Source organism: Triplophysa dalaica, chromosome 23 (assembly GCF_015846415.1).
Source record: "Triplophysa dalaica isolate WHDGS20190420 chromosome 23, ASM1584641v1, whole genome shotgun sequence".
NCBI lineage: Eukaryota > Metazoa > Chordata > Actinopteri > Cypriniformes > Nemacheilidae > Triplophysa > Triplophysa dalaica.
Window position 1 is genome coordinate 9,994,209 of NC_079564.1, and position 16,445 is coordinate 10,010,653.

A 16,445-nucleotide genomic window follows, 5' to 3' on the forward strand; every position below is an offset into this window, starting at 1 on the left:
AAATGTTAAAATCAAGCAATTACAAATACTGATTTAATGATGCAGGGTTGAAAAATATAACACATGCAGCAACCAACCAACTCACTCCTCCATTAAACTCCATTTCTATCTCTCATTGTCACGTGACTTTGGGGTGCTTTGAAGATTAAAGACTGTGCCAGTTTTGAGTTTCATCAGATCCGTTCAGGTTCATCTTTTAGAAAGTATGTGTTGGGCTTTCAGAAGGTCTGAGTCAACCGATCTCGACTTTTTCTGATTGGGCGCTACGAGCCATTCTGCACGTCTGACAATCGCTAGACATGTTAGTACTTCCTTGACTGTCACACACCCACATCCAGGTTATAGTACAGCATACTGGTAGCAGGTGTGTGTGCAGGCATGCATGCGTAAGTGACAGCACCCTCATGGCACATTCCTTTATAATCACTAAACATCAGCAACGTACTAAAGAAACAAACACGCACTTGTGCCGTATCAGAGCACTATAGGAGTACAGCCTGTAACGCCCAACAAAAAAAACACACTATATACATGAAACAACCACATTCTAGAGATGAATCTTTCATGACCATCATGACGAAAGAACAGACAGTTACTATTTATCTCCTATCATGACGCTTTACTACAAAATCAATATTTGCAATAGTAGCTTTCACACTGCTAGAAAATCAATAGCCCTCGGCAGAAAACTAATCCTAATGGTACACGCAGCAGTAACTTTAAACACTTATTATTTACTTGTGGGCAGGAAGACAAACAGATGCTTTATTCCACTGCAGTTTATGTGTTATGCGTCCAATAGGGCGTTTTAGGGTGAAAATATTATTATCGCATATCTGGTATTTATTTATTGTTCTCATAAATGGTCATCGGTTAGTGTGCAGGATTCACCAGCTCATGATTCTAAAGGGAAAAAAACACACCAAAAAGAATGCCATTCTCCTCTTATAAAATGTATTTTAGCCGATAATGTTATAGTCATCCAAAAGTGGTCCAACCAAGTCCCGATCAATAAACACCTCAGCATTATTGCCAGCTGAATTTTTTCGTGGCAACGTTATTTCACCCAGGGAAAAAAATCACTCACATCATTTTTCTTTATGTGTGTTATCAATACATACAAGTATTAGGAATTATTTTTTAACTAGAAGTATCTTGTAGTCAGAGTACAACAAAGAGAGATTACTTGTGAACTAAAATGAGAGGGCAAGAATGTGTAGTGAAGATCTCTCTCGTAACTCAACACTGCATGCATGAGCTTGGACTCATAAATCTGCATGAGAGAGAGAGAGACACAGAGAGAGAGAGAGAGAGACACACAGAGAGAGTGAGACAGAGAGAGAGAGAGAGAATATTCTCCACCAGATACAGCACTCCTTGCATTTGATTTCAGTACAAAGGCCATGAAGGTTAGATGAGGTCAGGGTGGGCAAGGGAATAACCTACTTGTATAGGCCACTTAAACACAGGAAGAATTTCCATACTGGTTTATGTTTTTTATGATGAACAGCTCTGGTTGGAAGTTTGACATCCAAAATCTTTAGAGGATCAAGTAAACAACATTTATTTCCAATGCAAAAACATTTCTTTGGTTTAAGGTTCTTGCCGCTCTTGAGAGAGAGAGAGCACCACATATGGAAGCCATTTCCCTGCCCTCCCCTCCCGAACATTCACAAACTCTTTCATTGTTTTCTCTTTCTCATTCTCCCTCTTTCTGCGGCCGTCACGTGTTCATTCAGAGCTGTTTCTTGTCTGCGCGTGGCCGTCCTTGCACTGCAAGATGAAATGAACAAATTTGGACTGACGTGCATGTGTTATCCTTCAACAGGAAATGGTGTCAGGCCATGTTAATATTATGCTGGCAGCTGAGCTTAACAACGTTGTGACTTTTGCAGTTTAAACAAACTGGCGTAACAGATCCCTGCTATGATCACAGTGCTCGTTCCATAAATATATACACGTGGTGAGAGTAAAATAAATATTGGCCAGCATTTGATTGTTTGAAACACATGCAGCCGCGTATCAGATATGAACACGAGAAAGAGGCGCACTAAATTGTGGCGTTATTCCTCCCAGAAAACAGAAACACCTGTTGTATCGACAGTATTAGTAATCATTTTTATTTAACCCTTACTCAACCAGAAAGCCTCTCTGAAATACAAAAATTGTAGGTTGTTAAACCGAGACTGAATAACATTAAAAGCCAACTGAAGCTTATGCAGGGCTTGCTGAGAAGAAGACTCTACAGTCCATGACAGTATTGTCTGCATAGAAGTGAAATTTAACGTCCGAAATAATGCCCATGTTTAAGTTTATAGCGTCTACACTAAAATATTATAATTGGTTATCGTTTATATTTCTTTATCTGATTATTTATTAAATAATAATGTAAATGATAAAGATAATGTCAAATATGTATTAGCCTATTATCATTATTTCTTTCTTTAACTTAACAGAATTTAGTTTTTCTTATTTCTATTTCAGTAAAAAATATAAAAGAATTGGCCATGCAGAACTGCCACAAGTAGATGTTTGACTGGTTGCTAAGGAGGTTCTTGGATTTGGGCTGTTTTGGGTCAAAATATCACACCCATAAGTCTCTGTGATATCCTGGACCCCTATTATGGCTCAGGCCTCACCTTCGATTCAAGTATGTACTTGAAATTCTTCACACTTTTACACAACACCATGGTAGCGCCGCAAGTGAAGCAGAAATGTGATGTCAAAACCACATAAAAAATAAAACCATATAAAAAAACATTTATTACACAATAAATCTTTATCTTAAAACTGCTTTTGAATGGATCCATCCTCAGGGGTAAAACATTTTCAATTAAGAAATAATTACCGACTGCACCTTTAACGCCGACAGCTGTGTTTCATATGCTTAAATCTGACAGGCAGTTTGCATTGAGCAAATTCCTGATTAAACCGCTCCTGAGAGAAGTGACAGTGCAATACCACAGCTCCAGCACAGTGAGAAGATCCAGAGCGCAGGAGGGAAGAATGCCTGGGCACTGGAGAGCGGGCGATGGAAGACAGTGGTGAAAGAGAGGAGAGGACAGGAGACCGATGAGGGAAAATGAAAGAGGGGCCCTGACGCCGGAAACAGCGACTCTTTAATGTTCCCCTTTACACTGAGGTCAAAGAACACAGAGAGAGAAACGAGGGTCGAGAGAGGCAGAAAATCTTAGAAAGTGAAAAGGCAATCTGAGAGAGGAAGAACTAAACGCTGAGAGGGGCCGAGGAAAGCCCAGGGTTCGAGGAACGATGTTTAGCAAGGTGGAGAGATAAGTAAAAAACACTGATGATAGAGAGCTACAGTTGCCTTGTCAGACTGGTTGGGATGTTCAAATTTTAGAGTTTCCACAAAAACATTGTTTCTACATTTATGAGACAAAAGAATGACCCTATGAATGGTTTATGCATAATCGACTTGGCATACTGTATAAAAAACTAATTTACAGAAATTTTCTGATATTTTTCAGATTTTCCACATAATGTAAAAAAATGAATATTTTTTTTACAGATGTTTATGTACTTTTTCAAATACGGTCAAAAACCTAAAATTACAGAAGAAGACCGCAATATACGAGAAAAACGGTCAACACTAATTTAATGTCATTTTACAGGAAAACTGTCATTTTACAGTTTGTTTCTGTTTTTTAACAAGCTTTTTTTCTACAGTTTATTTTTGAAATACAGACAAAAACTGAATAATAACTGAAAAAGATTGCAAATTCACAGGAAAAACTATTGATTATATATCCTTATACCCTAAAATGATACGCTTCAACTATAAAGAGTTATGTCTCCGTGAGATTCCAGCACCCAGTTTGAACTTCCTCGTTCCTGACCGTCGGCGACTTCACACAGTTCTCTAATAACGACAAAAAGTAAATCTGAGCTGTAACAGAGCACAGAGGAGATGTTTTACGGGAGGTGAGAGGATTTCTAAGCAAAAGGGGAGGATATTGAGCCCTCCCCTAATTCTGAATTTATGTCCTTTGCACACCCACAGTCAATGAGAGAGAGAGAGATATAAGCTTGAGATGAAAGCTTTGGGAGGGAAACAGGGTGGAGATGAATATTCCTGTAAAAGAACGTCTCCTCCCTTGAGGACCACCGGGGACCGCCCCAATGTCCCCAAAGGAACCAGAAAACTGGCCTTGAGACGCCTAAAAGAGAAAGAGATGGGTGAGTGAGTTGGTGAGACAGACAAATAAAAGAAAGATTGAGTTTTTGTAGGTTTTGTAGGTGCTCTCTTATTTCAAACCGGAGTCACGTGTGAACATTTTTTAGTCCGAGTTAACTTTGAGACAAAATACCCATATAAACATTCCCACAGGTGCCCAGATACCAACTCTTATCAATCTTAGTCAAACCAAATCTATGAGGTCATATGAGGTGGAGATTTTAATGTATTTGTCTTTAACATAATGTGTGTATACAAACATACGTTTGAGATTTCTATTCTTCAAATTGATTTGCTGTGTGTGTGTGTGTTTGTATGTGTTTGTGTATTAGCGCAAGTCATTTCTTACAGTCACTTCCACAATGATGTGTTTACACAATCTTTTCTGTTTTGTTTGTTTCTTGACCACAACAAAGTAAAACACTGATGCACGTCTCACCAGCAGCTTAACTTCCTTGTAAAGAACATGTTTATTTTTGAGATGCCGTGGTTCCCTGTGAGCTGTTTGGAAAAGCATTTCTTCACTGCAATTAAATGTAATTTCAACAGTTGCGATGAGACCATTACAAACAACAAAGTCCAGGCAGAAACCAAATGATCAAAAGGAGTAAAAAATGTGGCTAGCAATTTTCCTAGCCTTTTACACATAAGAATCAAGGCAAACCGAACATGAAAATACGAGCAACAAAATCACCTGAAATCTTCGTATACAGCCCTAAAGAGCAATAAAATATTTCACAGTTTACGAACACTCCCTTAAAAGTTTAACTTCTGTACATTTTCTTCATGTTTTCCAAGTGATCGTGACGCATACGTGAGGTTAACCTCTTACTCTAGGGTTCTCCTATTCCTCCAGCACGCCTCAGGCTACAGAAATCAGAGGTCGAATAAAAAAAAGGAGCTTTTCCCCCCAACAAAATAAGCCGACACTGAATATCTCTCCCTTTATTCCTCTCAAAGCTCTGGTCTTCAGACACGGAGAAGGTGCCCGAAGCCAAACACAAAAGAAGGGTTACCGGCCCTGGACAGAGTCAATCTGTCACATAACCACAGTGAAGTGTTAACACAGCCGGGACCGAGATGGTTATAGCGGAGGTGAGGCGTGGGGAGGATGTGGGCTAGTCGCGGTGTGTGTGTGTTTGGGGGGGAATTCAGGCTTTAAAATAAGACTTCAGAAGAGGACTGCATGTGGGTTGGAGAACAAATGACCAGAGGATGCCGAGACCAAAAAAACTCTTACTCCCAAAAGTCTATTCCATTTTTTCCTCATGCATGTAAAAGGCAGGCAGGCGTTGGTAGGGTGTGGGCCGCAATAGCCTACTTTAGTCACACCAGTAGATCCATCTTGTTCGACTAATAAAATGTCAAGAGCAGTGCGTTGATATTTAATCATGAGTGAACAGACGGGAGGGGTTTGAGTGTGTGTGTGTGTGCGCGTATTTATCCAACACAGGAACAGAGAACGTCATAAGTGAAACACCACATATAAGGCCATCATATATTACTCTACAAACACATGAGATTTCTTTAAACCTACAGTTCACCTTCAAAAAATTTTGTTCAGAAAGTTCTGTCATCGTTTACTCACCCTGTTGTCATTTTAAACCTATGTGATTTTCTTTATTCTGCAAAACACATCAGAAGATGTGTAGAAAAATGTTGGTAACCAAAAAAACGTGACTTCTTTTGTATGGACACAAAACAAATGAAAGTAAATGGGGACCAACACTTTTCTTTTACCAACATCTTTCAAAATATCTTCTTTTGTATTCTACAGAATATATAATGACAAGAGGACCTTTAAATAATGACAGCCTTTAATATCTCAAGTGCTCCTCTTGGAAAGGAATTAGATTAAACGAGAGCACACAAAGATGCTCAAATCTAAGGTTCTTAGATTTACAAATCTGAGAATAAGATTTAGTAATCTTTCACGTGTCTTCTCTAGAGTTTTGGAAACAGACCTCCAAATTGTCTCAAACTGTGCTCAGATCAGTCATAAAAAATGGACTGCAATAAAATGGGATATTTCTATATAAAAACACTTCTCATCTTGCTCTTCTACTGCTAAATATTCTAAATAACTCAACATTTTCTTCTTCAGTTAATTTATTTAAATTGATACTTCAATGAAACATGAGGTAAATGTTAGGTAGACATTCAAGACCGTACACCCGTAAATATTAACTTAAAATCCACGTCCCTTCTTCAAATGAGCTTCCTGAGTATTTCATAATGTGTGAATCAGAATCAGTACAGAATTTGTACACACTTTAAAACACCTGCACATCAATGAATAAAAAATGGACTGAATCTAAAATGCAAGTTACCAAAATGGAAAACGAAACAGCCCCAGTACAGAAAAATGAATAAAACAAATAGAAATGGATTCATTTGATATAAATACATGACAGAGAATCTGGTCACCTCATTCAGGCAACCAAATGTTTTAGCAGCTCCATATGGTAAGACAATAAAATACCTCACTTGTGTTACATACAGTTACACATTGCAAGAGAGAGAAAAGAAAAAAGAAAGAAAGTATTAGAGAGAGATGGAGAGTGTTTGGGACACAGAGAAAGCGAGAGTAGGTTTCTGGCTGAGAGCAGGTAGGATTTATAGCTGTGTTCTGTAAAGCTGGTTGAATGGTGTAACTGCCCCCCTGAGCAAGAGACCACGGCACTGGTGTCCTTTATGGAAACTACATATTTCTACCGCACTCTGTTTGTCAGGGGCCTGACACGACACTACAGTACAGACTCCTCCACATTAACTTATCCACTAATGAAAAACAGTGCACTGGGGTGCCATCAGTTTGATCAAAGCAAATGTATCTCTGGAATCTAAATTTGCTATATGACAAAAGATTTATGGAAAGGTTCAAGTTGTTTCTAAATTTAAAAAAAGAAAGAAAAATCACTTTTAATAGTAACCTGTTTTTTTTTTAAACATATGCCTGCTTCCTATTTTCATCAGAAGAAACTGGATTGAGAAAACTGTAGCTTGACAGTGTGTTGTGTGAGTGAAAGAGTGCATGACAGAGGGGCGTGTCTTTTCAAGTCCAATTAAAAGAGGACGTGGCCCCTTGAATGACACTGAATGACTGACAGTCGCCCTCCCTTAACAGCCTGAATTTGATTACATGGATTAAACCTGTCAATTCAAGATGCTGATTTCTATCTGCTCTGGAAATTTTTTTGAGCTTTTTTCCATTCAAATGATGTACCCGCTAAATATTTATACTGCAATTGTTACTGAAAAATAAATGACAAGTATTTAACAACTAAAAAAATATATATAGCCCACTTATCTTCTTACAGTATGTCACTTTTCTGTAATATAAAATATAACGATAAAAATAACAATAATTCTAATTGTGACTATTAGTCCTAATAAATTATGACATGTTATTCATCACTTCCATCAGTAAATACACATATGATTCTTCATTTTTAACAACAATGATTGATTCCTACATTTATTTGTACTGAATATGATTTCACACATGAAAAATAAAATACTTAATGCATATTTTTTTTCATTTTAACTAGACAAATAGTATAAAGTGTTTTATTTTGTCTAAAATATGAACCCTTTAACGACTAAACTGTAAAAATAATAATACTTAAGATACTGTATATTAGTTTAAATTGTTGTGGGTAATTTGGTTCACATCTTCATTAGAAATAATAGTTAATATTTAGTCGCTTAGAATTGTCACAATTGTGTTATGTGTGTGTGAAAATAAATACATTATTTTACCATTTTCTGTTCACACAAAATAAGAAAGTAAATAAATCAAATAAGACTAAAAGGCCTTCAAACTCCTGTTTTCCCATTTCTCATCTGTTCTTGTAAGTATGCTTGGATAGTCCCATAATACCCGCCTTCCTAATACTGACTCAAAGCCCCAAAAAAGGGTTGGTCATGCGTTTAAGTGATGAAACCGATGTATTACCAAGCAGCGAAGAAAGATATTACCTCAGTCTGCTCCCATTTCTCCTAAGGAATTTATCTAACTTCTTTCCAAATCCTGAAATTGCTTGAGAAAAAAAGAGGGAGATATTTTGCCCATTCTTGAGCGTCTCCGCAAAGTGGCATGCAACTTTCTTTGCATTTTTCCCTCTCTCGCTCTCTCTTTTTCTTCTCTCGTGAAAATTGAAGAGGCTTAATGTCAAATAGGCTAAAGCCAGCCTCTCCATATCATAAGACGCAGTGTGAAAATTACCAGGGCGATGATAAGACGGTCAGATAGCGGAAGAGAAATAGAGGGGGGAGACAGTGAAAGGAGGTAAAAGACGACAGAAGAAAGTGACTCCACTCAATTATACTGCAAAATTGGTATGAGTGAATATTTTTCATTCAGGTGACTGATGATATCTGCGAGGAAGCAATGCAGATAAATAAAGGAGCTTTCTGTCAAGTATAAACATCATTAATCATGAGGCCAGCCGCCACCTGACCGCCTGTCCTCTCACTACAGCGAGCGAGAGAGAGAGAGAGAGAGAGAGAGAGCTAAACTCCTTAATCTGGATGGGAAAGGCATGAGGGGTATTGTCCTACAGACTTCATGCTGGGGAATTAGAATTGCAATTATGACATCATAGACACTCAAAAAGTATTTAAGATTATGGAATATTTCAACATCAGAATCATGCAGTTTTACTGGATTCTTATTTCTTTGCTTGCCTGATTTATCAGAAATAACTGCCTGCAATATTTTCTGGCCCATTAACTATTATGTAAATTATTTATATAAAAAATTAAATTGATATCATTTCATTTAGTAAAGCAATGTGCACCCAGAGAATTTAAAATGTAATTCCGTAAAAAATCCAAATCATGAAAAACGAAAAAGATCAAATGCGTTAGTGGCAACGAGAATGCATGCCCTGCCCTTCATCTAGAATCTAAAAATATTGTATCATTTTAAACAAATAAAATTATTTATATATGCTGCTTAAAAAAAAAACTGTGACTTCTGCTAATTTTTTTTCTATTTAACTAATAAAATACGTATTATTGGTATGGTCATGTCTCAGGCTTTGTGTAAGGGGTCACACTAAATGCATCAGGGCCCTGTGACTTCAAGCGACAATCCTGTGAGTGTCTATTTGAAAACACAGAGAGAGAGAGAGAGAGAGAGAGATTGTTTAAAGAGTGCACATGTTTGCATCTGCAGGGAGCTGTTGAGATAAGACACTGTTCTTTATGCTAAACACAGCGTCGCCACTCCGTGTGCAGATTGGGCGCCCTGACAACAGTTTATGTAAATAACACAATTCAAAGCTTTCGGTCTCGTACACACACACACACAAAACATGCCCTGCAATTTTATGCTGGGTTTTGCTTTCTAAAATGGGCTTGAGATGCACAGAAATATTATCGCTATAAACACCACAAATGGTCATCAAATTTTGTTTATTTTGCTTAACTTGCAGTACTTTGATAGCACAAAGACTGAAGTAACAAACATGGGTACAAAGCCTTTAGGCAAGCCAGAAAATCTGGGTTACCACAGTTGAAGCGGAGGTAAAGAATGAGAGAAAGTAAATATTATCTAGCAGATGAAATAATGACGAAACAATACAAATTCGAACTTTAAGATGAATTATATACATATGACGACACAATCTAAACACAAAGTGAAAAAATTTGAACTCTTGACCGTGTAATGCCACCACACAATTATTATCCAAGAGATTGTTTCACATTTAACAACAGACACAAAAATATACCCATCTTACGCTCAATGGCTACCTTGGCAAGGGTTGGAACCACTGAACCTATTAATTTGACCTCAATTAGTAATTGCAAATCAGCATTAAAGGTGCTTGTAATTTCTGCTAATGGTTTGACATTAAGCTCAATTCAGTCATTAAGCTACCGCTGACGGAGAACACAAAGTGCAGACCCACTGATGTCATACTGCACTTGAACCTGATAGGCCAACAGGTTCTGCGAGCTTTAATTCATCAAATATATGAATTTCTGTCCTAAAAGCCTTTTCTCTTCGAACGGGAATCTAGTAAACAGCTTCATAAGTGAGCCAAGCCTGCGAGTCCATTAAGTATGTGAGAAGAAGTGTGTCCAGTAGTGTGCACAAGGGATTCCAACTCTTGAGTAAACTCTGGCGTTGGGCAATTGACTTGCGGAGAATGCCTCTGTTTGTCCAAAGCAGTCACCGAGGAGACCGGATCCTGTCACTTTGGCTTTGTGTGTGTGTGAGTGTCTTTTATCTGGCTGAGGAAATAACACTGAACTATTGAAAAGGGACACAGAGGCAGTGAGAGAGAGAACCCTTACTATTAAGTAGCAAACATAATGAGGAAGACAGCAAGACACACTCACAAACAGATGCCCTGTGGAGAGTGTCTCTTTAGTATTTAACATATTTGTTTAAGCATCAGTTTAAACTCAGCTTAATAGAAATAAGCTGTTCCCAGGTCAGGGAAAATGAAAGCCTAAGATGGTCATTTAAAATGACTTCATGAATTTTATTTATAACAATGCCTATAGACCACTTCTTAAGACATAAACACCGGTCCAGAAGCACTGAAGTTTATGTATTTTATTTTATCCGTAGATGTTCCTTGAACATTTTGATTTGCTTGTTCTGTTGGTTATATTTTGAACAGGCAGTTCTTCTGGACCATTGCCGTACCAGCGTCGTTTACTTCTTGCTAAGTCAAAGTATGTTTCTTCTATACGGTCACTTTAGTCATTATTTAGTTATAGCATTTAGTTATTTCTACTAAATATCAGTGAGATAAAGGAGATCAAAATCAAGTCTCCTCTGTCTCAGATATTTCTGCTCAAAAAAGTCAAAAGATTTCAAAATCAATTTAAATATTTTTCATCAAATTAACCAAAATCTAGATTTTTTTAACTACACAATTTATATTAATTTTACATCTCAACAATTCACGATTCGCATTTTTTTATTTCTCCTAAACGATTCTAGGAAACATATCTAATACAGAGTTGATACTTATCGTTTAACATTTCCCTTCAGTGAAATTTGCGCAACTAATGTTAAAATAAAATCTAGGTTCATTTTCCCAAACATACCCTCATTTTATCACTTCCTGTTTGATTTTCCACCGTAGTAACACATTAAAAATAGTTTTTCTTACGTCAACATAGATTCATTCATAAATTCATTGCTGAGGTAAGACTTTTGTTGATTCACACCTGCTGTTCTCTAACACAATGCTTAACTTCCTGTATAAGTGTGTAACTTCCTGTGCTGGCCAAATAAACTGAACAGCCACAAATTCAACCCTGTTTGCCCCCCCCCTTTAATATTGAATACCACACCGATGCCCCGTCCCTTATGAATTCATAACCCGCACGATTATCCTGTGCAGTAATTGCGCTTTCCCATGGCCTAATAAGAGTGCCGCGGGAGAGGGGGAGCAAAACACAAAGGACAGTTAATTTGTGATTTCCTCTGCTCATTCGGAGGCAAATTAAGTGTCAAACTGCTAATATGAAGCATATTTCATTTTATGAGCTTTTAATTTAATTCCGTCCCCTCATATCAAGGCCATTAGTGTCGTTTAGTGCGCTACGCTACGCTACGCTAGCAGCTTCCACTCAGAGCAGAGGGGGCAATAAATAAACATGTTTCAATTAAAGCTTTCCCAAATAATAGGACAGGACCGGCTAACTCTGCCTCGCCGACCGGCAAATCAGCATCGGTCGAGGGAAATGAGATGGTCATTACCACTCGTTTTTGCTTTTTGTTTTTTTTTGTCATAGATGCCCACTCGAGAAAGGCAGTGTAGATTGATGGCACTGCCGCGAGGTAAAAGCTACTGTAATTACCAGCTGTAATGAGGAGCTGCATGGGAAAGTACGGCAATAATATCTCGCCTGTTCTTACGCATTTATTTAAAAGTGTTAATAACGATTAATTCTGTTCACCAAGGAGAACTTGTCTTAAACAATTTCATTTTTCTTTCTTAACCTCCACTCCCACGTCTCTGTCACTTCCCCCAGTCATACATGTATAGATACACTCATCTGAAAACGCACCTTTACATCCCGGTCTCACTGTGTGTTACAACACTTCCTTTTAGGTAAAAACAGAAAAGCGTGATTGGTGACACTATGTAGTATTACTATAATGAATATCCCGGGTTAATAAATCAGGTTCTATTGAAAACATCTGTGGCATGCTGCCGGTTACCACAGAGGCTAATTTCGACTCGGTTTGTAAAAACAAACAAAAAGCGTGTTGACAGATATACACTTACAATGGAAGTCCGGGGGGCAGCTACTTTATAGATTGTAAGTGTGCACCTGTCAACACGTAAAACTTGATAGCTTTGTCTGTCCTGACTCGATTGTGCGAGGAACATAGCATTTTAAAATGTCAAAAAACCTGCTGCATTGCTAGAAGACATCTGACACATTTTGATTTTGCAAGAGTGAAATACAATTTTGCCCACCCTTACAGCTTTTGCAGCCACTCGGCTGTCAATGGTGATCAATACAATGAATTGATGGATAAACGTCAACTAAACCAGAATAATAAAATTGGCCATTTTGACATGACATGACAGCACAAAATCCTTTTTACTTTTTCTTCCTAAATAACATTAAATCTGGATATCCTACACAGCTTTCTTAACCTTTACAGTCACATACAGTTGGTTACTTTATTTATCTTTGTAAAGTCTAATAAAGTCAAACTCACATTTTGGGGGAAAATCTGACCTAAAAACAAGATCTATAAATCATTATTTTAAGTTACCGCTGTACATCAGGGTAGGATAAGATAAGCAGATGATTTTGAAAAGAGATTTTTCATAAACTTGCTCAATAACTAATTTTTGTTTATTTTTAACCTAAAAATTGCCATTTTAAACAATAAGCTGAGAGGTCATGCTTTAATACTATAATAGTCATAGCCAGAGCTGTTAAAAAATAGTTACGACACTCGATCTACTCGCCGTGTAGTTCATAGATCGCTCAATAGTTCCAAACAAATCCCTCCTGTCAACCTATTTGTATGAATTTTGTGGGACAGACAACAGCAACTATATTTGCATAAATTTTGCTAAATATATTAGCACATTGTGTACACTAAATACTACGTTGACTACATTTAGAGCATGAATTTTATCTGGGGAGTAATACGAACACAAGATATGTCCGCCAACTGGTTAAAATGTATAAAGATGCCGGTATTTCACCAACTTTACAGCAAATGTGTTTGGGAGACATTGAAATGAATGGGCTACAGTGCAGTGTTTGGAACTATTGGTCACTCAATGACACAAGTTACTTCCGCTATGATGCCAGTGTCGTAACTCTGTTTTTCAACCGCTCTGGCCATAGCTAAAGGTCATTGTCTGGCACAATGTGAAATGGAAAATGTTATTTTGCTGGAAGATGTTTCAAGATTTATTGTACAAATACAATACTCTCAAAAAGGATGTTTAAATAATAACACATTTTTGTGTTATGGCTTTTTAACACTGTGTTTTTTATAATAACATATTATGAGTTATTTTGTATTGATTTTGTGTCAAATAGGTAAAAAGGACAACATAAACCTTAGTAACAAGGTCACACTAAGTGTCTTTTCCTTAATTTAACATTTCTCGCTTGAGTTGAAATGATTTTTTTTTGCGTCTATTAGCGTCTTTGCATTGACTTTGTAAGTAATTCACATACGCAAATCGTTTAATTTTGCGTTTGGTGTGAATGCAGCATCAGACTTCCCTTAATGGTTGAAATGCATCCGATCTGCTGTCTAAACGCAAGAAACACTACATTGCAGATAACGTAAGACTTATCAGCTTCCTCTCTTTTTAAATGACTAAACTATGTGAATGAAACCGAACACTGTTATCGCTGTTTGTCATATTCACACTCTCAAATTAAATCTCAAGGTCTCCTAGGTATGTACACAAGGATGCGTCTGTCCACTCAAGTCAAGCACGCACTGTAAAAACAGGCGCAGCACCTCTAATTTAATTTGCCTCTTTCTTCCCCGCACAAACCCGTGCGCCGTTCTCTCCGCTGGATGATAAACCGTGGCAGATGTTTGTTTGAGTCTTGTTTGAGCCTCATGTTGCCCCATTATCTCCGCATAAGCTAAATGCTAAATTATATTTGCCATTTTGTTTATGTTGACACCGGACATCAATCAAGCCGGCTGCGCGGGCCTCTCTCCCCCTTTCCTCGCCTCTCTTTAGCGCGCGGGTTAGAGCGCGGAGATGACATAAAAAATTCATTATTCTTAGCGGTAACGCGAAAGAGAGATATGACTCCGAGGAGGGGGGAGGCAGAGGATGTAATGATGAAGAATACGAAACGTAATACGGACCAAGTAGCTGCCCCGTTCAATTTGTCCCGCTATAGAGTTACGACGGGTTCCCGAGTAGTGACTGAGCGAGAGAAGAGGAGAGAGAGAGAACAGAGATGGATGAAAGAAATGCATTTAAAACAAGACTGTAATATAAAAAGAGAACAAAGTACTAGACGGTAAAAGCCACAAAACAACATTGAGAAAAATAAATGAAAGAAAAGCAGAGGTGAAAACAGCTCACAGTTGCAAAAATGTGAGGTTGAGACCACTCAAAGCTGAGGGAATCCCTCCGTATAGAGAAGCTTATTCATGAATGCTGACCTGACAGAGTCTTTCAGAGAACACACGCGCACACTTTACCCAATGAAACACGCAAAATTATTATCTGCCTCTGAGGACAGCTACTCAGGTCTTATATAACTTATGTTATGAACTGAAGAAGCTATTAAAAAAACGAATTCACAATGATCATAAAAGCACCACCACTAAGGAAACCTGTTTGGAAACAGTATTTTTGAAGATCAGCTCTGTGATCCTTATCTCTATTATTTTAACAAAACAAATTATTGTTCTTCACAAATCCTGGGTCTGAAGCGAACTCTTATGGGCGTACATTAGCCACAAACAGTTTCCTAGCTTGGGGTTGGGGTGGGGCGATGTTGCGCTACATGTGACAGCTTGCAGAACAGCTGTAGTTAGTGTCGAGTTGGTTACATCTCTTCTGACAGGCCTGATGAGCATTTTTAGAGAAATTGCGCGCTAACAGGCTGCCGTGTCTGTCTCTGCGCCTGACACGCTCATTAGCGTGTCTCTTGACAGCCTTTGATCTCTGACACCCAGCGTCAGAGATCACCGTGGAGATATATGGATTACGCACCACGAAGAGCGCTAACACACCTCGTAGGGCTCACTACTGTAATACCATCAGACCAGAAGCAACCTCCGTCCGTGACACATCTGCCGAGACAAGAATCGTTGATCTTACGCGGAAGGAAAAAATGATATCACGTCATAGTATATGTAATGATTGACGTCTGAATCAAGGCCATTTCAGGGTTTGAAGTAACTCTTGTGATGCATTTAATGGGAATCAAGACTGATGCATTAATGCATCAGATGCACTGACAACAGTGATAGAGAGTTGTGTAAATGCATGTGTTTACTCACACGTGTAGTTGAGGTACCGGTGAGGGTTCATAAATGTACCGGCCTTGTGTGTGTCTGTCGTCGATTGGTACCGGATGATGAAAAGCAGGGAAGAACTGAGGTGGAGCTGTAGAAAGAAATGAAAGCATGTAAAAAACAACAATAAACAATATTTCATTTTTTGACATCTAATTCTTTTTGTTTTGTGTGATGGAAATGTCATACAAATGTTTGGATGTGGTACCAAGACATACAGGCATTGAGAAAGGTCACATGGCCAAAACATTTGCCATTTTCAAGTAAAAATTGGTGTTTTTCATTGTTGGAGTATCCATTTCTTTTTTGTCATGTGCATATATTTTTTTAGTGTGCATGTATTTTTTTACAGTATATGGTCATGGCATAGTATGTTAATGCCGTTGGATACAATTTTTTATATGTTTTTGTATGGAAATGCTTACAGATTTTGTTCAAGCAAAATGCAGTATCAGTAAAATCACATCCCTATCCAAAGACAGTCATAAACCAGTCAACACTCACACATGCTCAAGGCTAATCTCCAATCACAACCTATTGTGAGAAGATATTCTGTACAATATATCCCACATGTGTTTGTGTTTACATATGCAGTGCTGGAATGTGTGCTCCACTCCATTTTAACAAGCTTCACGGATACAAAAAGTGATTCGTCACAACCCTCATGGAGAAGTGGGAGGACTTCATAAAATCCACAGATAAAACATTTAAAAACACTGGGATAAAATCAGATCCCGAACACAG

General features: G+C 38.0%; 1 protein-coding gene across 1 annotated transcript in view; it reads right to left on the reverse strand.

Moving 5' to 3' along the window:
• gli3 (GLI family zinc finger 3) overlaps positions 1-16,445 on the reverse strand; it is a 111,870-nt gene that overhangs the window by 30,771 nt on the left and 64,654 nt on the right. The window contains 1 exon segment of the mRNA XM_056737851.1: positions 15,687-15,792. Coding sequence (XP_056593829.1) covers positions 15,687-15,792 — 106 coding nt within the window.